The sequence below is a fragment of the Gorilla gorilla genome, chromosome 8, assembly GCF_029281585.2.
Source record: "Gorilla gorilla gorilla isolate KB3781 chromosome 8, NHGRI_mGorGor1-v2.1_pri, whole genome shotgun sequence".
Lineage (NCBI taxonomy): Eukaryota > Metazoa > Chordata > Mammalia > Primates > Hominidae > Gorilla > Gorilla gorilla.
The window spans coordinates 48,546,039-48,573,933 of NC_073232.2; the positions used below are offsets into that span (position 1 = coordinate 48,546,039).

Here is a 27,895-nt window from a genome sequence, read left to right on the forward strand (position 1 = left end):
ATTTAAATGATACAATAATCTCCAGTGAGTTTTGGGGAAATATAATTTAAAACAATATATCCTGCCAACCCAGGACACCCTTCACAAACGAAAACAATTTTATAATTGATAAGCATTAAACCAGAATGTGATATATACCACAGGCAATCAGCTAAAGAAATGCAGAGACATAAAGAAATCTCAATGTTTTATATAGCTTAGGAGACACAACCCATTAGATACATGTTCTCAAGATAAATGATAACTATTCCTCAAGTAAGAGGACTTGACAGTACCATTTACATACATCGTTCATCCTAAACTCACCTGGTAATTTGAATAACTGTCTCTGTTCACTAATTGCCTTTATCCAAAGGAACTTTTTATATCTTTTTGACAGAAGACAAGTTTGTAACTTGGAGCCAGGCACCCACCAAAGTTAGGCTCCTGACTTCCCACAGAAACTGGGAGATAGGGACACTACGTTCTTTGATGATTATATTTAAAAGAGATGGTTTCCAGGTTCTTGAGAAAGACATTCTCCCAAGATTCTTTTCATCCTTGGGTTGAAAAGCTGGCAAGAAGCTTATTTCACTTTTAAGAAGATTTATATACATTTCAAAGGGCAGAGAAAGACTCACCATGACAAGTTTTCTAAAGTAAATGGTAATGTGTCTCTCCCTTTTTTCCCTAGGAAAATTATATTTTGCTTCTTTTAAGATCTGTATTTATCCTTACCTTTTCCTCAGAAACAAGTATTTTAAACCATTTTTTGGTGTTTTAGTCCAGAGATTGTTCTGTATATACAAGTGTGAGTATAACTGAGGGGTAAATTGTTAGCACAGTACCTGTTCTGTAAATGTTTGTTGAATCCACACTTCACTCTGTTCTCAAGCCTCCTGTAACCTAGCAGGAAGCAAACAGGGAAGTCTTTATGGAAAGGAAATTGAGCTAGGCCTTGAAGGATGGGAGATTTTGATAGAATGTTTAATGACTTTTCACAGTTATCTAAAAGGGGGTTTACAAAACTCTGATGCCTATAAATACATGAGAGTTTGCAATTTTGGTGGGTAAATAAGAACTAAATAAGATTATTTACAAGTAAGAGGCCCCTTATCTGCCAGAAAACCTTCATACAGAAACACACCATTAAGGATGAATAGCAGAACAGAATTAAAGTTGGTCTTACTTGGGACCGAAACCGCCTTTTCAAAAAATAAAACATGAGAAAATTATGACATGAAAGAGATCTGATATAACCAACCCCCATCTTGCCTTTAACCTCCAAACTGCCCTTAATTATTCTGGGCCAGGGTGAAGCTAACTTTGGGAGAAATTTAGTTTATAGTTTAAATGTTAATAACCCTTCCCCCAAACTAAACTGCCTTTGTAAAGCTAATAAAAGACCACCAGGTTGGGAAGAGATGAGGATCCTGAATTCTGCTAAGGTGTAGACATAAACAATTACCAGCCATTATTCTAGAGGTCACAAGATTTGCAACTCCCGCAATTACTCCTGCAGATAACATCACTATTATAGAGCGAGCCTAAGATTGGCCTTTTGAGATATCTTTTCAGGTTTTTACATTTCTGAGGACAGTCTACCCCTGCCCGTCTGTCATGTGGCCCCACCCAAACTGACTCCTTGTCCCACCAAACTATCCTTGAAAAACCCTAGCCTCTGAATTTTCAAGGAGATTAATTTGGTAATAACTCCATCTCCCACATGGCATAGCTGACCTTGTGTCTATTAAAATCTTTATTGCAATGCTGTGATCTTGGTGAATTGGCTTTGTGCAGTGGGCAGGAAGAACCCATTGGGTCATTTCCGGACTGTCATGTCAGTTTGATTAATCAGTAGATCAACATACTTTGTTTTAGATCTCATAAATTCAGCTTTCTTATTAGTAGCTGTATTAGTCTGTTCTTGCACTGCTATGAATACCTGAGACTGGGAAATTTATAAAGAAAACAGGTTTAATTGGCTCACAGTTCTGCAGGCTGTACAGGAAGCACGAGAGCTTCTGGGCAGCCTCAGGAAACTTTCAATCGTGGTGGAAGGTGAAGGGGAAATAGGTATGTCTTACATGGCTGGAGCAGGAGGAAGAGAGAGAGGGGGGAGGTGCTATACACTTTCAAACAAGCAGATCTCATGAAAACTCACTCACTCTACAGTACCAAGGGGAGATGGTGCTAAACCATTCATGAGAACTCTGCCTCCATGATCTAATCACCTCCCGCCAAGCCCCTCCTCCAACATTAGTGGTTACATTTTGACATGAGATTTGGGGTGGGGACATGCGTATCCAAACCATATCAGTAGGAATCAAGACATTTCATAGTACATATCTGGGAAAAAAATACTTTCAGGTCTAAGAGATTTGCTTTATCACTTCGTTCTAATAAAAGCCCATTTCCTTCTTAGGAAAGTTGCATTCCTAAGTTCATATTTTCCTCTTTTAAAGAGAGGGCTAATATCACTCCTTTTCTGTATTACCAGCCGTATTCCAGCAGTCACAAGACTTGCAACTCCCTCAATTACTCCTGCAGGTAACATCTCTACACCTTTTCTGTAGTAATGAAATGGGAATTTCCAGCCCAAGCTCATTGATACCGTATTACAGTATCTGCAACAGGTGAGAAGATAATCTGGCTTGGAAACCAGATTTTGAGGAACCATATTGAATGCCAAGCTAAGAAATTTGGACTTTGTTAATGAGGAATATTTTGTCATGGAAGGGACAATCAAACAGGTATTGTGGAAGATTAATCAGTAATGATGTGTAGATTATTTTGCATGGTTTAATGGAAGCAAGAAAAATCAAGATATTTTTATAATATTTCAGATAAAGTGTAATAAAAACCCAAAGTAAAGGACTTGGAATGGAAAGGAGAGGGATAGGTATGAAAAAAGAACTGACAGTTGTAGTGACTGGAAGTGGCCCAAGATAGCTTAGATATCCAATGGATCTATGCTTGGAAGAATGGTGACATCATATCTTCAGTAGGAGGGCGTATTAGTCTGTTCTCACACTGTTAATAAAGACATACCTGAGACTGGATAATTTATAGAGGAAAGAGGTTTAGTTGATTCACAGTTCCACATGGCTAGGGAGGCCTCACAATCATGGTGGAAGGCGAATGAGGAGCAAAGTTACTTCTTACATGGTGCCAGGCAAGAGAGCGTGTTCAGGGGAACTCCCTTTTATAAAACCATCAGATCTCGTGAGACTTATTCACTACCAGGAGAACAGTATGGGGGAAACTGCCCCCATGATTCATTTATCTTCACTTGGCCCTGTCCTTGACACATGGGGATTATTACAATTCAAGGTGAGATTTGCGTGGGGACACAGTCAAACCATATCAGAGGATGAACTGAATTGGGAGAAGTAAGATAGGAAATGGAACAAGGGAGACATCCAAAAAGAAAGAGATACAAGCTTCTGAGTATTCAAATACCTTTTTTTGGAGTTAGTTTTAGGAGGTAAATCATTTTAACACAAGTATACATGCTATGTAAACTAAAATAAGCAATTAATTATTTCCATAAGTATTCCTTAAAGAATGTTAGTTGAAATTATTCCAAGTTCAGAAGATTATCTAGCTTTTTTTTAAAGCAGATATGTCCAGAGTTCCCTTTTTATATGGCTGTAGGTACCATCATAATAATATAATAAAAATTTGTTTTGGAAGGTTACATTTACTATGTAAAATGATATTACAGTTTTCTTTTTTTTCTGCCACCTGGTGCAAACTTTCTGTCTAGCATGATCAGTCTGTTGGATAAAGCACTTCGTTCAAAATGGAATGATGTTTATTTTAGACATGCTCTCAGAGTAAGGTGAAATCACGAAAAGAGAAGTAGCCTATGAGAATTGTTAATTCTTACATTAAAAATTAGTAAAACATAATTTTTATTAGTTTTTATTAGTTTGGTCTTGCGAATTCCAGCTTTAATTTAGAGGAATCTGTTTTTACTTTTATCAAGAGATGGAGGGTAGTAAGTTGTAGAGCTCCTTGTTTTAAGATACAGTTTGATAAAATTTGGTTAGTAGTGTGGATCATAGTATAGTATTTTGCTTTGTAGGGTGTTGATTATGGCTTTATTATGGAGAACATTGTTCAGTGGCCATGCTGTTCCTAGAGTGAGCACTTATGGCTTTTGTTACTGTCAGGTGTTCACTGCTAAGTTTAAGATTTAGGGGTTTCCAAATCTAGCCATGGATCTATAATTTACAGGCTTTATTTTCATACTTTTGTATTTACTGTAAGATTTGGAAAGGCAAGAAGGGTATCGGGCACTTATTTTTTGAAACCGAATTGAACTTTATGTTATGAATAGAACCTCAAAGCTTGTTTTCTGAGACCAATCGAAAAGGCAAAAGAAGTCTTTGTAAATTCTAAAAAGAAATTTTTGATGAAGATACTATTGACTTTGAAGAAAATATTGCCAACATATTAGTTTTTATCATAAGCATGATTAACATTTAAAAGAAATGGCAAAAATGTCTTATGTTTTCTTTGACAAATCCGGGGCTCTCTTCATGGGTGTGTCTCACAGATAGAAGGATCTCATATTTGGTTTAATTACCTGAGGTTGCTATATTAAAATTCTGAATATATTTTGAACAAGGTGCCTTATACTTCCACATTGCACTGAGCCTTCCAAATCACGTAGCTGATCGTGGATGAATCTTTTGGTTTCTTTCAGGTTGACTTGGAATCTGCTTAGTTCCCATCACCTGATAAGAACTCGACTTTAAACATGTGAAATGGAGGATATAATTGCAATTAAATTAAAGCCTGATAATTTAGGTTGATTATTGACATCTAATCAGTTTGGACTAAATGCAAGTTATATGTTAACAAAAATCTCAGCTTCGTTAGCCACAAATGACCACTTGAAGTTAAATGAATAATTTGGTAGGCAGGATCCAAAAGAGCAAAGCCTAAAAGCCTCAGAGTAAAAGGAAAAAATGGAAAACAAAGAATAGACATAAGGTGCCTGCCAATACTCTGACTCCTCTCCAAGCCTACTATAAGCCAATCAATTGGCATATGTCATGTCCTGCAGATGGAAAAGCAGTATGTGCAAACATGTACTGTACAGATGCATGGATCTGCTATGCAGCTGCTGGAGGTTATATTTGTTAAGCAGCCTGACAATATCCATGAGTTTTGAAAAAGGTAGTTGCATTATGGGAGGTAGACTAATCCTATTTGTTTCACGTGGAAACCATGCTGCCTCTAACAGGCATAGTGGCTTGCTTCTTCGATGCCTAGAATGAGTCTGACAATATTTTTTTCCTCACATTACTATCTTAGTCATGTGAGTGTTGAGTCAGTCTTATAGACAGGGAGGGAGGCCCAATGCAGAGTAGGAACTCCGGTGATGGATGAAGCAATGTAATAAATAGATACAGCCAAACAGGTGAGTGACCCAGAGACAGAGAGAGCATCCGTTGGGGTCAATTGACCCTTTGATGAAAAAACAGGAGGAAAAACATACTGAGACACATCAAACTGAAGGTAGTGAGAATAGTCTGTTTTAGTTGATATTTTCTAATACTTAGGAATTTCTAAGTCTTAATATTTCTAACTTAAATATAGGGCTTAAAATATTTTTAACAAGGTATAATGTGTATGGTGTTCACATTACAGTTGTTTTTCTGAAACGGAAAGAAAAGCGCATGCGTGACTGTCTTTTGGGCTTTGGGGAGTTAATGAGGAAAGGGCAGTAGGCTGAGCAGTATTGTCTACCTGGTATATGACTTGTGGGCGTCTTTGCGGGTCATGGCTTGAGCTTGGGAAGGCATTAAAGAATTTTGACTTGATACAGACTCCTATTCCTGGCCTTCCTGGTATGGGTTGATTTGGAGATGGGATCACTTTACCTCATTCAGGCAGGCTACAATTTACCAAGGAGCCTCCTTGGAACCACCCATGTTTAGAGGGATAATTTTTGGTGCTGATGCAGAGGCAGTATCAACCAAGAATCTTGGTTCTATAGGAATTTTATGCCTTCTTTAGGGAGTATTAAACTGCCTTTCTTTATTTTAAAAGTCCCCTTAAATTGAGAAGTTGGATTCTCTTCTCTTTTTATCAATAGTAAGAATTTCTATTTTTTTATTCATGCATTCCTGGCATATTTTGAAGTTTCTACATACTTTCCCCCCACCAGATCTTCAAATATGGAATAGCAGGCAAGGTCACAAGTAAGTTAATTTAAAAACCCTTTAAATTTAATCATTTCTCATACAGGGTACAGAAAAAATTCAGCCCATTTCTTCCTATATTAGTTTTCAACAGGACCCAAGATATCTCTCCTGTTAGCTACTGTGATATGTGCCCCTGCTTGTCTCTCTAGATAAAGCACTCCTCAGAGATTTTGGCCTTCATATTCAATTGCTTTTTCCTGTCTGCAAAGAAAAGGGGCAAAGTATTCTTACCATACTTTTGCTTGGTATTCGTAGTAGTTAACTAGTGTTTTATAATATCCTGATAAGAAAAGTCTGGAATGGTGTTCAGTGATGGGATTTTTCTTGATGGCATTATGTATTGTTAAATTTAAAGGATATAGTTTATGCTCTTTAATAGCACATCCCACTGCATAAGGTCAATATCTACTTGAAAAATAGTCTAGTTATGTAGATGATACTATTCTTTCAACATTAATTTCATTCCGAATGTTGTTTTGCACCCCATTTGCCAAAGCTATGTGAATATTGTAAAGTTCAGGAAGGGACATGCTGAACACCTGCACTTTATAAAAATACAAAAACCTTCACGTCTGTAATCCCAGCACTTTGGGAGGCCGAGGCGGGTGGAATATGAGGTCAGGAGATTGAGACCATCCTGGCTAACACGGTGAAACCCTGTCTCTACTAAAAATACAAAAAATTAGCCAGGCGTGGTGGCATGCGCCTGTAGTCCCAGCTACTTGGGAGGCTCAGGAAGAAAAATCGCTTGAACGCAGGAGGCAGAGGTTGCAGAGAGCCAAGAATGCGCCACTGCATTCCAGCCTGGGCAACAGAGCGAGACTCCATCTGGAAAAACAACAACAACAACAAAAAGAAAAAACAAAAAAAACTTGTAGCCATTTAAAATTTTCTATAGTGATGAAAGCTGGATTTTTATTTGGCAAAGTTGTCAGGTACCTCCACAGTTATCCCTTTATCACTTAAATGTTCTCTTGAATCATGAAACACAGAAGCGTATTGGTTTTATTACTTCCAGTGTGAATGACACAAGAGCGTTTAGTAAACTGTTTCTTTACTTTCACTTTCTTTTTTTGTCACTTTCTCTTTTCCCAATTCCTCCTCTTCTATCCTGTCAGTCCCCTTCTCAACTCTCCTTCCATCCCCTTTTCTCTTTCCCTTCCCCCTTTACCTTATTTTTTTTACATCTCCCTCCTCTTTCTCTCCTTCCTTTCTCCTCCTCCATCTCCCCCTCCTCCTTATATTGCACATGTTCTTGTTCCTTAATAGGATGAAAAATGTAAATCATATTGATAAAGCACCAAGGGAAAAAATAAGGCTCTTTGGTAAAAACTTTAATGACTATAAATATCAAAGCATAGCAGAAGGAATGATCTTGGTTTAACATTTTTCTGACCATTTTTGAGTATGTCATTACATAACTAGCAAAGCAAAAAGATCCGAACAGTGTAAAATGCATGAACAGTTGATTTTTTCTACAGGTCTTCTCAATTTGGAAAGGATATTAAGCCAGGGACTGACATTTTCAGTCTTGCATTGACACCCTATGAGAACAGCACCAGCAACATCCTTCATTAATAAAAAGAGAAGGATATCAAACAGAGCAGAATGAATTAAACTGTGAAATAGAGAATATTGCCTCGGATTGTCCTTTCCATTTTCCTTCTCAGAATTCTTTTTTTCTCAGAGTATCTTTTCCCTCTCTTCCCACTGATGCTTAGTATCTCTATATCCTAGCCACATAAGACTTGCTTCTTGTCCTTCCACACTGTGACTCATATTCTCTGGAGCTGCCTCTTTTTTAGTCTAACTCATTCTCAACTAGTTGTTAGGGAAAAGGACCTGATAAAGTAAGACCTTAGTGACTGGCAACAGCTTAAACTTTTATCCTCCACCAGTGCTTTCTCCAAAGATACCCACTTGCTTAGGGAAATAGTGCTTTTAATCACAATCAATCAACCATCAACCACCTAGGTACCTAAAGGATATCACAACATATCATGACATAATCTCATATGGAAAATACAGTGAAAATCAACTTTAAGAGCTGTGCTGTTCGATATAGTAGCCACTACTCACATGTGGCTTTTCAATTTAAAATTAAATTAATCATAATTAAATAAACTAAAAATTCAGTTTCTTACTTGTACTATCCAAATTTCAGATGTTGAGTAGCTACTGTGTTGACCATTGTAGATACAGAAAATTTTCATCTACATAGATTCCTCTTTTAGGCAGTACTCCAGAGTGTACTTTAGAGTCAATACAGTTTCTTTGCAATTTCTTACCAAGACAGTGTAGCTTTGTGTAGACTCCAAAATGATGATTTTGTGGCACTTATAGGCTAATACGTCCTAAAGTAAAATTTTAAACACAGTGACTAGAGCAATTTTTTTTTCTTAAGCCCTAGTTAACTGGAAAATGGCTTAGAAACATTTGAGTTAATTTCTATTTAACTGGATATTAAACTCCAGGAAAAGAGCAGATTTTTAACTCTTTTCATGCCAAGAACATCTTTAGTTGGTTGTAATTTCAAAATGTTCAGAATACCCACAATCCTTAAACAGCAGTGCTCTAGAGAATATGGGGAAGACCTCAGGGACCACATCAAGAACATCTGAAGGATGCTGTTATTGAGAAACTGTCACCACCCAGCAGTCATTTTCACACTCATCATTGTTAAGGAATTCTACAGCAGATATGACTTTGAGAATTTTACAGTTGCAAGGTAAGACTGCACCATATCAGCTACTTTTTTTTAATGCTCTACTATGCACAATTCACCCATGAATCCAGGGCTTGTACTTAACCTGCTATTTCTCCCAAAGGACATCATTATAGACAGAAGTGAAAGGTAGAATCAAACAAATAGAGCACAATTGGAATTACTTATTTTTTCCACTTGCCCCCTGTGTACCTTTTCTTTTCTTCTTTGTCGATGAATTGTTTTCTGGGAGAACTCCACAGGAATAACAATTGACATAAACCTCGGAAATGACAGGAACTATTCAAACGTTTGTTTAAATTTTGCAGATTTGTAGTCATTTAGGCTCAGAATCATAAGCCTCATGGACATAGAAGGTGGGACACACATGATGTTACTGAGAAATTAAGATTTAATATACTTAAAAATATTGGGGCATATACTTTAGTTTTAATGACAATCTTATTGTGTATAAAAATCATCTGTATTTTCTCTAAGTTCAATGTAGATAGAATAAGTTAATCACCATTGCGTCTATATTTTTAGGATTTTTTACACATTTTAAATACAGACCATGTAAAACACAAACATGTAAACACATATTTCCAAACAGATAATCACACAAGGACTCTTTCATTAATATATATTGCCTCAGTCTATAATATTATGGTAAGATTAATTCAATATAATATTCAATATCACAACAAAATCAACAGATTCCTGGAGGTGCTTATGTTACTATTCTTTTATACAGAGGTTGTGAAAATAGGAGAATCCTTCAAAGTTTATCATATTATTGATATAAAAAGATAAAAAACTTGAAAGAATTCACGATGTGTGGTGCTGTGCATAGGCTGGTTTGCTTAAATGACAGAAATATGCCTAGGAGAAGACGTTACTACCTTAGGTGAAATGAGTGAAATCAGATGAGTGAAATTTTTATCACTGTTCTGGTTTAACCATCATTACAGTATTAGGGCTATTTAAATGATCTATGTTCATTACTTACAAGATTTTTAAAGGAGTCTGTATGTATTATATTTAATTGATAAGTATATTGAGTATTCTAAAATATTTTCTTTTTTTCTGTTGTGCTAATTGATACACAACAAAATGCAAGTTATGTACTCTTTGACTTACTATAGCTAAGTATGTATTTAGATTTGTATGTGTAGATTACACTAATGTACCAAAGTACTATAAATAATTTGTATTGATCATCTTGCTAATTTAGTTTATTGTTCACATTTTGCCTTCTTAAAATTTTTTTTATATCTAAAGCTTCTATTCTTTAGATTAAGTGGAAATGCATTAAAACAAGAAATATACTAGACAAAAGGGAGTCTATGAGCTCTCTCAATAGCATTTTCTGTTGGTAATCATAAGGAAAAATTTCATTCCATTTTTATCACTCATTCTGAAGATTGATAATATAGTTGCTTGAGAAACATTACTTATGCTGTGTGCTTATTATTTCTGCTGCTCTCAACGTGAAGCATAGCATGTGTTTTTGTGAAGAATGTTGGTACTTGATTATAATTGTAGCTGCATCTCGTTTGATAGGCAATTTCACTTTGGAGAATAGGTGTAAGATTTTTAGTATTTTCAGTGTAAATCAGGTCAATCCCATCAGAGAATATAGAGTATGCGAGTGATGAATAGCATTTATTCCATCATGTTATTAAAATACAGAAAACTTTTTCCAACCAAAATATTGATTTTGTGCTTCAGCTTGTTTAAGACTGTGTATAAGTTCTACATGTCCTGGTAAGGCATGGTCACAGCCTTGTTCAGAATCTGAAATATATTGGATGATTAATAAATATTGGTGGAACGATACACATTTGTATGGTATATTGGAGTGTTCTGTTTAGGAAAAGCTGCTTCCTTCATATGGGTCTATGGCTTTATTCATCAGGTATAGATGGTAGTGCATTTAAATGCAAAAAATAACATTAGCAAGGAGACCACTGAGGTGGAGCCTACCCGCCCCCCGCCACCGATATTAAAACATGTTATAAAGCTACATTAAGTAAAGTCCTGTATGGTAGGTGTAGGTTTTATTTTCCTCATTCTACCAGGGATGGAATAAAGGCTTCAGCAGCTTAAACCACTTTCCCAGTGTGAGTAGGGGGCCAAAATTCATGTTCAGTTTTTCTGACTCCAGAGCTCCACTGAAAAAGAGAGCCCTGGTATTTTAGATCATATGTCTTTATTTTCTTCTCATTTTTTTAAAGATAAGTATCCATATTTATTTCATTAGTAAAAACATTTTCATAATTTACCTTTTGAGTAGCATTATGAATTAATGGCTCCCCAGACTCAATATGTCCAAATAATACTCAATTTATCAGGAATTAAATAGTAGGAGCCCCTTTAAATGGACTGGACTCCTTTGTTCTTTTGCTATCATCCCTGCTAATTTTAAGTGATTTTGGTTAGTGGCCACCAGATATTCCAGACACATTTTGATTCTTCCCATCCTAAGATATAAAATCAGCAACCTTTCATGGAGTACAGATTCCTTATAGGGAATATTAGTATTAAATGAAAGGCTTTCAGCCTTTTAGTATTAAAGACTAGAAGACTTTTCTGTAATACTAATTTTTTTCTTATTGTTAAGACTTTTTTTTAGAGCAGTTTTAGATTCACAGCAAAATTGAGAGAAACATACAGAGATTCCCCTCATTGTGTTCTGATCCCCTGCTCCTACACATGGATGGCCTCCCCATTATCAATATCCCCCAAATGTTACAATTGATGAACTAAACTGACACGTTGTTATCACCCACAATCCCTAGTTTATATTAGAGTTCACTCTTGGTGTTGTACATTCTGTGGGCTTGGAAAAATGTATAATAAAATTCATCCACCATTAGTATCATGTAGAGTATTTTTACTGCTTTAAAAATCCTCTGTTCTCTGCCTGTTCCTCCATCCCTCCTTGCTAACTGCTGGCAACCACTGACTTCTTACTGTCTCCATAGTTTTTCCCTTTTCAGAATGTCGTATACTGTAGTTGGAATTACATAGGATGCAGCATTTTCATATTGGATTCTTTCATGTAGTAATATGCATTTAAGTTTCCTCTATGTCTTTTTGTGGCTTGGTATCTCATTTCTTTTTAGTACTGAGTAATATTCCATTGTCTGGATGTACCACAGTTTATCCATTTACCTACTAAAGGACCTCTTGGTTGCGTCCAAGTTTTGGCAATTATGAATAAAGCTGCTGTAAACATCCATGTGAAGGTTTTTGTGTGGACATGTTTTTGACTACTTTGGGCAAATACCAAGAAGTGCAATTGCTGGGTTATATTGTAAAGTATGTTTAGTTTGTTTTTCAAACAACCCCATTAAAAAGTGGGCAAAGGACATGAACAGACACATTTCAAAAGAAGGCATACATGTAGCCAACAAACATAGTTTTAAAAAAGCTCAGCATCACTGATCTTAGAGAAATGCAAATCAAAACCACAGTGAGATATCTCACACCAGTCAGAATGGCTAGTATTAAAAAGTAAAAAAATAACAGATGTTGGCGAGGTTGTGGAGCAAAGGGAACACTTATACACAGCTAGTGGGAGCCTAAATTAGTTCAACCATTGTGTAAAGTAGTGTGTCAATTCCTCAATACCTAAAAACAGAAATTCATTTTGACCTAAAGGAATATAAATTGTTCTGTCATAAAGACACATGCACACATATGTTCATTGCAGCACTGTTCACAATAGCAAAGACATAGAATCAAACTAAATGCCCACCAATGATAGGCTGGATAAAGAAAATCTCATACATATATATCATGGAATACTATGCAGCCATAAAAAGAGTGAGATTATGTCCTTTGCAGGAACATGGATGGAGCTGGAGGCCATTATTCTAAGCAAACTGAAGCAGTAACAGAAAACCAAATACTGCATTCTCTCATTTATAAGTGGGAGCTAAATGATGAGAACACATAAAGGGAAACAACAGGCACTGGTGCCTAATAGAGTGTGGAGGGTGGGAGGAGGGAGAGGTTCAGGAAAATAATGAATGGGTACTAGGCTTAATACCTGGTGACAAAATAATCTGTATAACAAACCCTCATGACACAAGTTTACCTATATAACAAACCTGCACGGGTACTCTGACTTAAAAGGTTTAAGAAAATTATGTTTAGTTTTTAAAATTTGAATTAAAACAATTTTAAATATTCAATTGACAAAGAATGTATATATTAAAGGTACACAATGTGATGATTTGATATACATGTGCATTGTGTAATGATTACCCCAATCATATTAATTAACATATCAATTACCATCTATGTTGTACATTAGATCCCCAGAACTTGTTTATCTTATAACTGAAAGTTTGCCCCCATTGGTCAACATCTCCCCGTTTCCCACACCCTCTCATCCTTGGCAACTGCTGCTTCACTCTGTTTTTATGATTTATGTAAATCAAAACAGTTTGATTTTACATATAAGTGATATCATATTGTATTTGTCTTTCTGTGTTTGGCTTATTTCACTTAGCAAAATGCCCTCCAGGTTCATCCACAAATGGCAAGATTTCCTTCATTTCTTATAGCTGAATACTATTCTATTGTAAGTGGTTGTATATATACATATATATGACCATTTCTTTATTCATTCATTCATCTGCAGATGCTTAGGTAGTTGCCATGTTTTGGCTATTGTGATAATGATGGAATGAATGTGGGAGTGCCGATGTCTTTTCAAGCTACTTATTTCCTTCAGATATAAATTCAGAAGTGGAATTGCTAGATCTTATGGTAGTTGTATTTTTAATTTTTGAGGAATCTCCCCACTTTTTTTCATAATGACTGTATCAATTTACATTCCCACCAACAGTGTGCAAAAGTTCCCTTTTCTCCACATCCTCTCAAATATTATCTCTTGTCTTTTTAATAATATCCATCCTAACAGGTGTGAGGTAATATCTCACTGTGGTTTTGAGTTGCATTTCCCTTGATGATCAGTGCTATTGAAGATCTTTTAATGCACTATTGGCCTTTTGTATGTTTTCTTTTTCAGAAATGTATATTCAGCGCCTTTACTTATTTTTAATTGGATTATTATTATCATTATATTGTTATTGAATGGTATGACTTCCTACTATATTTTAGATATTAACTCCTTATTGAATACATGGTCTACAAATATCTTCTCCCATTCTTTCTGTGTGTTGCCTTTTCATTTTGTTGATTGTTTGCTTTGCTTTGCAGATTTTTTGCAGAAGAAGATTTTTATAAGTAGTCCCACTTAAATCTTTTTGCTTTTGTTGCGTGTGCTTTTGGCGTCATCTAAAAAGACATTGTCGAGACCAATGTCAAGAATATTTTACCCTATGTTTTCTTCTAGGAGTTTTACAGTTTCAGGCATTACAGTTATGTCTTTTATCCATTTCAAGTTAATTTTTGTGAGTGGTGTAGATAAGGGTCGAATTTTATTTTATTTTTGTCTGTAAATATTCAGTTTTCCCAGCACCATTTATTGAAGAGACTATTCTTTCCCCATTGTGCTTTTATAGAATATTAGTTGACTGTATATGTGTGGGTTTATTCCTGGGCTCTTAATTCTATTCAAATGGTGTTTGTGTATGTTTTTAGGCTAGTACTATACTGTTTTGATTGCTATAGCTTTGTAATATACTTTGAAATCAGGAAGTGTGATCCCTCCAGTTTTGTTAAGATTGCTTTGGCTATTTGTGGTCTTTTGTGGTTTTATATGAATGTTAGGATTGTTTTTTCTATTTCTTTGAAGAATACTGTTAGAATTTTGACATAGATTGTTTTGACTCTATAGATCACTTTGGGTAATATAGACATTTAACAGTACTAATTATTTTGATCCATGAACATCAGGGTACTTTTTCATTTGTTTGTGTCTTCAATTTTTTTCATCAATGCCTTGTAATTTTTAATGTAACCACAGATCTTTCAAATCTGTGGTTAAATTTGTTTCTAAGTGGTTTATATTTTTGATGCTAATATACATTGCATTGTTTTCTTTCTTTTTCAGATAGTTTGTTGTTAGCATACAGAAATGCAACTGATTTTTGTACTTTGGTTTTGTATCCTGCAACTTTATTGAATTTGTTTACTAGTTATAATAGGTTTTTGGTTGAGTCTTTGGGTTTTCTATACATCATATTATATAATCTGCAAACAGAGAAAATTTTACTACTTTTTTTCCTAATTTGTATGCCTTTTATTTCTTTTTCTTGCTTAATTGCTCTGGCTAGGACTTCCAGGAATATATTAAGTGGAAATGGTGAGAGTGGGAGAATATGTTTAATTTTGTAAGAAACTGCCAAACTGCTTTTCAAAGTGGCTTTATCACTTTGCATTCCTATCAGCAGTGAATGAGAGTTTTTATTACTCCACATTCTTGCCAGTATTTGGTGTTGTCAGTGTCCTGGAATTTGGCCATTCTAATAGATGTGTAGTGGTATCTCATTACTGTTTTACTTTGTATCTCCCTTATGACTTATGCTTATTTTCATATGCTTATTTTCTATCTGTATATATGTTTAAGTGAATTATCTGTTAAGGTCATTGGCCTATTTTTAAAAATGAGGCTATTTATTTATAGTTGAGTTTTAAGAATCCTTCATATGTTTTGGATAATATCGTTTATCAGATATGCCTTTTACAAATATTTTCTCCCAGTCTGTGGCTTGTTTTTTCACTCTCTTGATGTCTTCATTTTTTAAAAGACATATATTAGCCAAACATATTTGTAATAGTTTAAATAGTGTAAACCCAACATAATAAAATTGAAATTCTTGCAACTGATTAATTCAAAAATAATATTATATTCATTCTGGTAAACAAAGAAAGCATTTTGTCTATTTGATTCCAAAATAATTAGTTGATTAATACTTGAATCTAAAAGAGTAATAAACGTTTGGTCCGTAATTATCTTTTTTAAAATTTAAGAATTTGACTTTTTAATTACTTTGTATTTTTATAAGTAATATGAAATGAAGCCTAGTTATTAAAAAATTAAAACTTTACTACCCCAGTTTGGGTTCTTGTCTCATCCTCCCCCCAAAATAATAATTGCTATGGTATTGGTATGTTTCCTTTAGACCTTTTCCTAGGCTCTCATATACACATATGCACTCAGAGAAAATACAAAGTGTTGTTGTGTGCTTGTTTTAAAAATATATATGATATCATTATATATATCATCCTGCCACTTTTGTTTTTTATTTTATCATATATTCTGGCAATTTTTCAAGCTATTATATATAGATTCATCCCACATTGTTCACTCAAATACATGTAGAGCTATGATCTCAGTCTTCTCAAAATGTAGCAATTATTTCTGTTTCCAGAGGCCATAGAGTTTTCTTTCACTGTAAGTCATATTGATTAAAATAATCCTTATAAGTTATTTTCTGGAAGATAGGCTTTAGGCTACAACCAAAAAGAAAAATGATCAGCAATGCCTATGTAAACTACATATTCTCCATTAAATGATTTAATATAAGACATTCCCCGCATCACTATTTGAATTGGTTCTCATACTTCCATTCTGTGGGTGGTATACATCTTTTGTATTTTAAAATATTGATGTGTGCAGTTTATTTAATTTTAATCATTCCGTCATAGTGTCAGATTTTTCAAAACTCCTATAGATGGATGAAATATATATTCTCCTGGTTTCACAGATCCCTTCCCTACCTTTGATGCAGTTTTTTTGTTTACTCAGATGTAAAGTACCTGTCTTCTCTTTGACTTGTTTTCAAGTTTCAGTCTTTCTGCTTCTAGCTCTATAATTATAATGCTGATGCCTGTTCAGGAAGACTTGATAACATAAAATCTGGATAAGATCACATCCAGACTGTTTTTTAGCAGTTCATTTAAAATTTTTTAAATTAGTGAATAAAAATTATATATATTTGTGGTGTATAACATGATGTTTTGAAATACATATACATTATGCAGTGGCTAAATCAAACTAATTAACGTATGCACTACCTCACATACTTATTTTTTTTGTGGTAAGAACACTTAATATCTACTCTCAGCAATTTTCAAGTACACAGTACATTATTATTAACTATAGTTACCAAGTTATGCAATAGATTTCTTGTATTTATTCCTCCCGTCAAACTAAAATTTTGAATCTTTTCACCAGCATCTCCTGAATCCTGTCCCTGCCCTCTAGCCCCTGGTAACCACCACTCCACTCTGTGTCTGAGTTAGATTCTTTTGGATTTTACATATAAGTGAGATCATGTGGTATTTGTATTTCTGTGCATGGCTTATTTCACATAACATAATGTCTTCTAGGTTTATCCATGTTGCTGCAAATGACAGAATTTTCTGTTTTTTTTTTTTGTTGTTGTTGTTTGTTTGTTTGTTTGACAGGGTCTCACTCTGTCACCCAGGCTGGAGTGTAGCAGCATGCTCACAGCTCACCACAACCTCGACTTCTTGGGCTCAAGCAATTCTCCCACCTCAGCCTCCCGAGTAGCTGGAACTACAGGCATGCGCCACCATGCCTGGCTAATTTTTGTGTATTTTGTAGAGATGAGATTTTGCCATGTTGCCCAGGCTGGTCTTGAACTCCTGGACTCAAACCAGCCACCAGCCACCCACCTCAGCCTCCCAAAATGCTGCAATTATAGGCATGACTCATTGCACCCTGCAGATTTTTTTCTTTTTAAAGGCTGAATAGTATTCCATTGCATATATACTACATTTTCTTTATCCATTTGGCCATTGGTAGGCATTTAGGGTGATTCCATATCTTGGGTATTATGAATAATGGTTCAGTGAACATGAGAGTACAGATATCTCTTTGATATACTGATTTCATTTCTTTTGGATATATACACAGTAGTGGGATTGCTGATTATACGATAGTTCTATTTTCAATTTTTTAAGGAACCTCCAGCTGTTTTTCATGATAGCTGTATCAATTTATATTTCTACCAACAGCGTACAAGGATTCCCCTTTTCTCTACATCTTTGTCATCAAGATTACCTATAGCTTTCAATTCCATGTTCTATGGATCTAAATCCCTCCCTAAGAATTCTGTGAATGACTGGTTTGCCAGGCTCAAATGATCCTCCTACCTCAGCCTCCCAAGTAGCTGGGAATACAGGGATGTGCCACCTTACCCAGCTAATTTTTACATTTTTTGTAGAGACAGGTTTCACTATGTTGCCCAGGCTGATGTTGAACTCCTGGGCTCAAGCAATTGGCCCATCTGTGCCTCCTAAAGTGCTGGGATTACAGGCATGAGCCACTGTGCCTAGCCCTACTTTGCCTTTAACCATTTTGATTCTGCATTTAATTGTCCAGACTTACGTCTGGTCAATCTGTGCTTAACTAACTACTCTTTTTATTTATACAACACATCCACATTGTAGTTATGTATTTTTGTGATTTTTTTGGTTAATAGTGTTAAGTTCTGAGATGTGAGCCCTGTGAGGAGGGCAGGGATGCTCACCATTCTATTACCAATTCCTAGCACAGCACCTGGCACAGAGTAGGCTCTTTAAGAGACTCAGAATGTAAGGAAGGAAAAGTTGAAGAGTACTTGGGGTTTGTGATGAGGAGAAGATAGCCTTGAAAATAAAGGGGAACACTGGGCACAGTGGCTTACACCTATAATTCCAGCACTGTGGGAGGTCAAGGCAGGTGGATTGCCTGAACTCAGGAGTTTGAGACCAGCCTGGGCAACATGGTGAAACCCCATCTCTACAAAAATTACAAAAAACTAGCTGGATGGGGTGGCACACACCTGTGATTCCAGTTACTGTGGAGGCTGAGTTGGGAAGATCACCTGAGTTGGGGAGGTCAAGGCTGCAGTGAGCCATCATTGCACAACTGCACTCCAGCCTGGGTGACAGAGTGAGACATTCCTCAAATTTTTTTCAAAAAAGAAAGAAACAAAGGGGAGATAGGAGAGAGAGAAAGAAAGAGAGAGAGATAAAGAGAGAGAAGGAAAATGATGAGAGAGAGACTATGTCTTCCTTGAAGACAAGGAGGAGAAGAAACGAGTGGAAAAACATAATGAGATTCAGGTGAATGAAGAAGTTTGCCAGGTGGTCTCATCTCAGTTTCCCCAGAGTAGTAGAGAGTGTATGGATTTGGTAGTTATATAAAATTGGATTTGAATCCTATATCTTCTCTTTTAAGGGGATTATTAGACAACTTACTTAATCTTGCTCACTCTCAGTTTTCACATGTATAAATTAATGATGAATAATACCCCACAAAATGGTTGGTGATGATTAAATAAGATAACAAAAGCAGCATTGCATGGTAGTTATAGCATGGAACTGGAAGTAGACAGATTTGGACAGACTCTTCCCTCTGCTACTTACTAGCTGAGTGATCTTGGGTAAGTTACTTAAAGTCTTTAATTTTGAACAGAAGTGGTAGGAAGAAAAATAAGGAATAAATTTATTAATCAAATAAATTATAAGCTATCCAGAGAGAGATAAAAATATAGAGGATGATATCAATACAAATATATTTGTTTATAGCTATGCACCAGGATTCAAACCCAGGCTATCTGCTTCTAAGACCTGAGTTCTAAATTTCTAGCTATACTTACTCTTCTAAACAAAATAATATAATAGAAGAATATGGAGTTGGGACTCTTAATTATATTTCAAAAATAATGTTCTGTCAGCAATCAAAGTATTAAGGAGGTAAGTATACATTGAGTGGAACCTTAAAAAAGGAAAAATATTTTCTATTTCAATGGAGTGGCATCCTGAGAAAACAATATCCTATTGATTGTCTTTCATGGGATTAATGCCATGAAACACACTTAAATGCTGTTTTAACATAGCTATGGTGCATCGGAAGAGGTAAAAACTTATTTCAGTTGGTTTTAAACAAATCCAGTGCCATTTCACAGGACATTTGATTTACTTTAAAAAATTCTTGCCTTTTTATTGATTCAGTGACAAGGTTAGTGAAAACTTTAGTAGGTTGGAATAGTAGGACAGTTGTTTCAGGCAAAATCAAGAGCCCTGCCTATAGGTGTCAGATGTCAGAACAGACAACGGTTTGAGTTCAGATGAGCTTGAAGAATCGGAAGTCTTAAAAGTCAAGCATGTAAAATTCCAAATGCTGAGATAGTTTGAGGAATGAACCTGTAGAGCAGAAGCTAGAGTGAACTTAATTCTACAATATAGGCTATTTACTAACATGAAATCACAGCTAGAACACAGCAAAAAAGCCAGAACTGCCAAAAATCACGGCAGTTTTTTCTTGCAGTACTTACAACAAACAGATTTGAAATGTAATCAGTTTTTTCCTATTGTCACAATGCTGGAGACATATTTACTATTTCTATCACATCTTCTAATTACATTAGAGCAATTAAAGAGCAATTCTATTGCCTGCATAGTCTTTTCTTAATGATGCCACACTGGAGGTACATTTCCAAAAAGGTTTTAAATGGTTTAATTTTTTTTTTTTTTTTTTTTTTTTTGTGAGACGGAGTCTTGCTCTGTAGCCTAGGCTGGAGTACACTGGCGTGATCTTGGCTCACTGCAACTTCTGCCTCCTGGGTCCTGGTTCAAGCAATTCTCCTGCCTCAGCCTCCCAAGTAGCTGGGATTACAGACACATGCCACCATGCCTAGCTAATTGTTGTATTTTTAGTAGAGACAGTGTTTCACCATGTTGGCCAGGCTGGTCTTGAACTCCTGACCTTGTGATCCACCCACCTCAGCCTCCCAAAATGCTGGGATTACAGGTGTGAGCCACTGCACCTGGCCTAAATGGTTTAATTTTTGTTATGAAACATTGTAGAGGAAAGTTTGTACTAAATGAGTGGGCCAAAGAGAGATGTGGTAAAAGTGGCAAATGAAATAAGGAGGAAGACTTAGATGAATGAAGCCTTAACTGATGGCCAACCCCATTGTAGGGATTATGGTTTCATCAAAAATAATATCTACTGGGTAAAGAAAAAGAAATGTTAAATTTGCTTTCTGTAAAGTTAATTTCCTTTCATGTTTTTAAAAATTTTTTTGCCTATGTAAGACAGAAAAATGGAGAGACTCAATAGAGGCATAGAAAAATAGGAAGAAAAGGCCGGCCGTGATGGCTCACACCTGTAATCCCAGCACTTTGGGAGGCCGAGGTGGGCGGATCATGTGGTCAAGAGATCGAGACCATCCTGGCCAACATGGTGAAACCCTCTCTCTACTAAAAATACAAAAATTAGCTGGATGTGGTGACATGCACCTGTAGTCCCAGCTACTTGGGAGGCTGAGGCAAGAGAGTCGCTTGAATTTGGGGGTAGAAGTTGCAGTGAGCCGAGATCGCGCCACTGCACTCAAGCCTGGCAACAGAGTGAGACTCCGTCTAAAAAACAAAAAAAAGAAAAGAAAAAAAGAAAAATAGGAAGAAAACAGTCAGGAAAGGAAGAATTCTCCTGCATGCTTTTAAGATATTTAACCAATTTTATATCAGATCTATATTCTAGTTTACATTTTACATTATATAAGGGGCCTTCAAAAAGTTCATGAAGAATGTGTATTATAAAAAAACTATGCATGAATTTCAACATTTTTTCCACCAAAATAAACTCATACTAACTTGTTGTAACATGTCAGAATGGGATTTATTTTGAGGCACTGAGAAAGATAAAACATCAGTTTGAAGAACCTCTATCAGCAATGTGAATTCTGATAAAAATGAAGCAAGAACAAACATCAAATATATGGTGTAGACTGGGCAAAAGAATGGTAAAATCATTGATGCTTTATAAAAGGTTTATAGGGACAATGCCTCAAAGAAATCAGCAGTTTACAAGTGGGTAACTCATTTTAGTAAGGGATGAGATGATGTCAAAGATGAAGCTCAAGGTGGCAGAACATCCACATCAATTTGTGGGAAAAAAATTAATCTTGTTCATGTCTTAATTGAAAAGGACTGACAATTAACAGCACAAACAATAGCCAACACCATAGACATCTCAATTGCTTCAGCTTATACAGTTCTGACTAAAATATTAAAGTTGAGCCAACTTTCTACTTGATGAGTGTGAAAAATGTTGCTCCGGGAGAAGCTGCAGATAAGAGCAGAGCTTTCAATAGAAATTTTTTAAACAATTGATATCAAGATCCTGAAGCATTTCTCCGAAGAAATGTAAAAGGAGATGGAACATGGCTTTACCAGTACGATCCCTAAGGCACAGCACAGTCAAAGCAATGGCTACCAAGAGTTGGAAGTAATTAAGTCGAAGCAAAATTGGACCAGTCAAGAGCAAAGGTCATGGTAATAGTGTTTGGGATTCTCAAGACATTTTGTCTGTTAACTTGCTGGGAGGCCAAAGAATGAGAACTACTTATTAGAAGAGTGTTTTAAGAAAGTTGGCCAAAGCGTTAGCAGAAAAATGCTTAGGAAAGCTTCACCAGAGAGTCCTTCTCCATCACAATAATACTTGTGCTCATTCCTCTTATTAAACAAGGGCAATTTTGCAAGAGTTAGCATAGGAAATTATTAGGCTTCCATGTTACAGTCCCGATTTGGCTCCTTCTGACTCCTTTTTGTTTCCTAATCTTAAAAAAATTGTAAAGGGCACCTATTTTTCTTCAGTTAATAATGTAAAAAAGACTGCATTGACATAGTTGAATTCCCAGAACCTTCAGTTCTTTAGAGGTAGACTAAATAGCTGGTATCATCACTTGCATAAATTTCTTGAACTTGATGGAGCTTACGTTGAGAAATAAAGTTTACATTTTTTATTTTTATATTTTAACTCCACTTTTTACATGAACTTTTTGGAGTCCCCTCACATTTTATTTTTTATTTATTTATTTTTTAATTATACTTAAAGTTTTAGGGTACATGTGTACAACATGCAGGTTAGTTACATATGTATACATGTGCCATGTTGGTGTGCTGTACCCATTAACTCGTCATTTAACATTAGGTATATCTCCTAATGCTATCCCTCCCCCCTCCCCCCACCCCACAACAGGCCCCAGTGTGTGATGTTCCCCTTCCTGTGTCCATGTGTTCTCATTGTTCAATTCCCACCTATGAGTGAGAGCATGCGGTGTTTGGTTTTTTGTCCTTGCGATAGTTTGCTGAGAATGATGGTTTCCAGCTTCATCCATGTCCCTACAAAGGACATGAACTCATCATTTTTTATGGCTGCGTAGTATTCCATGGTGTATATGTGCCACATTTTCTTAATCCAGTCTACAATTGTTGGACATTTGGGTTGGTTCCAAGTCTTTGCTATTGTGAATAGTGCCGCAATAAACATACGTGTGCATGTGTTTTTATAGCGGCATGTTTTATAATCCTTTGGGTATATACCCAGTAATGGGATGGCTGGGTCAAATGGTATTTCCAGTTCTAGATCCCTGAGGAATCGCCACACTGACTTCCATGCTGGTTGAACTAGTTTACAGTTCCACCAACAGTGTAAAAGTGTTCCTGTTTCTCCATATCCTCTCCAGCACCTGTTGTTTCCTGACTTTTAATGATCGCCATTCTAACTGGTGTGAGATGGCATCTCATTGTGGTTTTGATTTGCATTTCTCTGATGGCCAGTGATGATGAGCGTTTTTTCATGTGTCTGTTGGCTGCATAAATGTCTTCTTTTGAGAAGTGTCTGTTCATATCCTTTGCCCAGTTGTTGATGGGTTTGTTTGTTTTTTTCTTGTAAATGTGTTTGAGTTCATTGTAGATTCTGGATATTAGCCCTTTGTTAGATGAGTAGATTGCAAAAATTTTCTCCCATTCTGTAGGTTGCCTGTTCACTCTGATGGTAGTTTCTTTTGCTGTGCAGAAGCTCTTTAGTTTAATTAGATCCCATTTGTCAATTTTGGCTTTTGTTGCCATTGCTTTTGGTGTTTTAGACATGAAGTCCTTGCCCATGCCTATGTCCTGAATGGTATTGCCTAGGTTTTCTTCTGGGGTTTTTATGGTTTTAGGTCTAACATGTAAGTCTTTAATCCATCTTGAATTAATTTTTGTATAAGGTGTAAGGAAGGGATCCAGTTTCAGCTTTCTACATATGGCTAGCCAGTTTTCCCAGCACCATTTATTAAATAGGGTATCCTTTCCCCATTGCTTGTTTTTCTCAGGTTTGTCAAAGATCAGATGGTTGTAGATATGTGGCATTATTTCTGAGGGCTCTGTTCTGTTCCATTGGTCTATATCTCTGTTTTGGTACCAGTACCATGCTGTTTTGGTTACTGTAGCCTTGTGGTGTAGTTTGAAGTCAGGTAGTGTGATGCCTCCAGCTTTGTTCTTTTGGCTTAGGATTGACTTGCTGATGCGGGCTCTTTTTTGGTTCCATATGAACTTTAAAGTAGTTTTTTCCAATTCTGTGAAGAAAGTCATTGGTAGCTTGATGGGGATGGCATTGAATCTATAAATTACCTTGGGCAGTATGGCCATTTTCACGATATTGATTCTTCCTACCCATGAGCATGGAATGTTCTTCCATTTGTTTGTATCCTCTTTTATTTCATTGAGCAGTAGTTTGTAGTTCTTGAAGAGGTCCTTCACATCCCTTGTAAGTTGGATTCCTAGGTATTTTATTCTCTTTGTAGCAATTGTGAATGGGAGTTCACTCATGACTCAGGATTAAGAAACTCACTCAAAACCCCTCACATTTTATAGTAAGGGAACACTACACAGTACTATTTTTTAAAAAAAAATGTTTTAAAATTATATCTTTTTCTATAATAATTTTTTCTTCCTAGCTTGACTCTACAGTTGTGGCTTTTAAAATTGTATCCTGGCTGCTTTCAATCCCCAAATATTTATCAGAATGTAATGTAACACAATGAGAAGTATAAGATTTTATATATAAACACACACACATATACTTACTTATTTATATACTTACACACCTCCACCTATATAAAATACATATACATACCTATAATCTTATACATAAGATTATACACTAGGAAGATCTTATAATATCTTCACAGTATGTTTGTGTGTAGATTCACACTCAGAATTTCACACTCTGAAGATCATTATGTGATTGCATTTCATGTTAAGGGTTCTTCAGAGAGCTTTTATTCTACACTATCTCTTTCTTCAATTCTCACATTATGCCGAATCTTGGAAAGACTTCCTCTCTTCGAGTATTTTAATAAAAGACCCTTAGAGCAGCATATACCTTCCATCTTTTCTTAAGAGGCTGTAGATTATCTCGACTCCTATTACCTGAAGATATGTCTAATGGAAATCTTAAAAATACCGTGTCAGGTTCTAATAGCTGGAAATAGCTGGAAGTTATAATAGATCAACAAGAAGAAGCAGTTTTGTTTTAAATTAAATAATTAAAATTCAGAATTTACTTTGATATGTTAGTGTTAAAGTTAACTAAAGTTTATGATTTAAAGTGAGGCATAATGAAAATAATATTAAATCTGGTATTGAAAGACCTGGATACTTGTCTGAACATCACTATTTATTTGCTCTATGACCTTGGGTAAGACAGCCTTTCAGCCTCACTCATCATCAGCTGAAATGTGTGGTTATTAATACATTGCTGCCTACTTCCTCATGGTGCTGTCAGGATGAGATACGTGAAAATATTGTATAAACAGTGCAGTCTATAAAAGTTACTATTGTAAATAACAGTTAATATGCTCCAGTCAGTGTATTAAGCATTTATATCATTCTTACAACAGTTTTACAACACACTCAACATTAATATTCTGCTTTTATAGATCAAGAGGTTGAGGCTCAGCAAGTGTAAGACACCTGCATGAGGGAGAAATGTAAGATTTGAATGCAGGTCTGTCTGAGGCTAGAACAAAAGCTCATAATTGCATCACTTTCATTATTTATCAGAATAATAATCACTACATAGCATTATGTGTGAACCAGCCGAGGCAGTAAAACACAGTTCTCTTTATTATCACATCTGAATTCTAAATGCAAAAACAAAATAACATTTGTTTTTCATAAAAGTGAAATGCCATGGAGCTCTAACCATACAAATGTGTTCTTCTCTTAGAATTTAATTGTCCTGAATCCACTCACAGTGACTGAGGAGGAAATACGACCATCACTAGAGAAACGCCTTGAAGCCATTATCAGTGGGGCTGCTCTGCTGGCGGATTCTTCATGCACGAGGGACTTCCACCGAGAACGGATTATCGCAGAATGCAACGCCATTCGCCAGGCTCTTCAGGATCTGCTTTCAGAGTACATGAACAATGTAGGTGACTGGTTTGCCCTCTTCCCTTGTACTTTGAATATAGGCTGAGATACTTTCCGTATACAAAATAGGGTAAATTACTAATGAGTATGTGATTTTACATGGGTTGATTTTCTAAGTGAGTTCTGCTTGGTTATTTACAGGGAACAACAACCCTGGGAATTTCTAGGGATGAAATCAGAACCAGAAGGGTATTTACAGGTGATTGTTTTGTTTGTGGAAGTATCTCACTATTAGTTGAAGAAGGGAATCAGGATTGGAGAAAGGAAACTAGAGTAGCACATCAATTTAAGAAATATAAAGAAGATAAAGAGAGGGGCAGATTGCTCAGGATCAAGTTAGTGAATAATGAAAGGCCATTAGAAGTCAGTATCCAATAAAAGTGATGTTACAGGGATCATGAGGTATGTTTGAAGGTGTGTAAAGAGCCCATGCAGGTTGTTATGTTTTTTTTGTTGTTGTTGTTTTATGGAGATAGACAGGGTCGTGATCTGTTGCCCAGGCTCAAGTGCAGTTGGGCAATCACAGCTAATGGCAGCCTCGAACTCCTGGGCTCACATGATCCTTCTACCTCAGCCTCCCAAGTAGCTGGGACTACAGGTGTGTTACCATGCCCAGCTAATTTTTGTAGTTTTTGTAGAGATGGGGTTTTGCCATAATGCCCAGACTGGTCTCAAACTACTGGGCTCAAGTGACCCTCCCACCTTGGCCTCCCAAAGTGCTGGGATTACAGGCACCCACGCAGTTTTGGCAGCTCTTAATCTTTTTCAAATGTGACAGTGTCTAGTTTTTTTATTTTTTGAAGTTTTAGCTATCAGAAATATTGTAAATGTCTAAATTTAGGGCAAAAATATTTGTTTCAAAGTCCATTTTGTTTCATTGTATATATACATATATATGAAATATATATCTCTTCATCTATGGAATGTCTATAACTATTGTTCCCCTCAAATCTTGGTAATATTTATGAAGTGAAGAGAAAAATCTTGAATATATTTTCAATTATATATTGATTATGAAGATTCCTTAAATAATAGAGCTAAACAAAATGAAAGTTATAATAGCAATATTTTGTTCATCTGCATTATTATAAATAGAATAATTCAAGATTCATGTAGGTATGTTTTGAGAATGATTAGTTACAAAGGGTATGACTTTTCAGGTATGAATTTAGGATATTTGAGATTGTTCAATTATGTGAATAATTGAAATGCACTAAAATTATTTGGTGCATTTTGAGGACCCTTCAACACATTTGATGTATCTTCATACTCTTAATATTTGATGACTTTGGTTTCTGACCAGAAATCTCTCACCTGTCGATAAATCAAAGTTGTAAGGTAGATTTCTTTAATAAGAAAATTTTAGTATTGTCATGTCCTGCTAGAATGCCTGAAGCTAGACTATCCCCATTTTTAGCATATAATATATTCTTAAAGATTTTTCAAGGTAATTCATCAGTCATAAAAAACTTAGAAGATAATATTGTATTGAAATGCCTTCTTTCATGATCTGCAAACTGTTACAATTATTATTTTCATCTTTTCAGATAAAATATAGTAAAGTTATATATACATTTATTTTTCCTAGAAATTATAAAATTATGGGTTCAATTTATCTAAAATAGAAAGTTATTTTATTCTTTGTAGGTACAAATTCAGATATATATACATGTGCACACTTACCCACATACATAGGTAAGGTTGGCCACGTAATTTGTGGGGCCTAGTACAAAATGAAAATGTGAGGCTTCTTGTTCAAAAAGCAGGAGAAAGGAACTGTAGCTTTCTTACA

At 35.7% G+C, this 27,895-nt stretch overlaps 1 protein-coding gene across 3 annotated transcripts in view; it reads left to right on the forward strand.

Moving 5' to 3' along the window:
- Positions 1–27,895, forward strand: part of CTNNA3 (catenin alpha 3) — a 1,788,954-nt gene that overhangs the window by 488,129 nt on the left and 1,272,930 nt on the right. For all 3 annotated transcript variants that reach the window (XM_055353691.2, XM_055353692.2, XM_019035348.4), the window contains one exon: positions 25,898–26,101. In XM_055353691.2, coding sequence (XP_055209666.2) covers positions 25,898–26,101 — 204 coding nt within the window. The remainder of the gene's footprint in view (positions 1–25,897; positions 26,102–27,895) is intronic.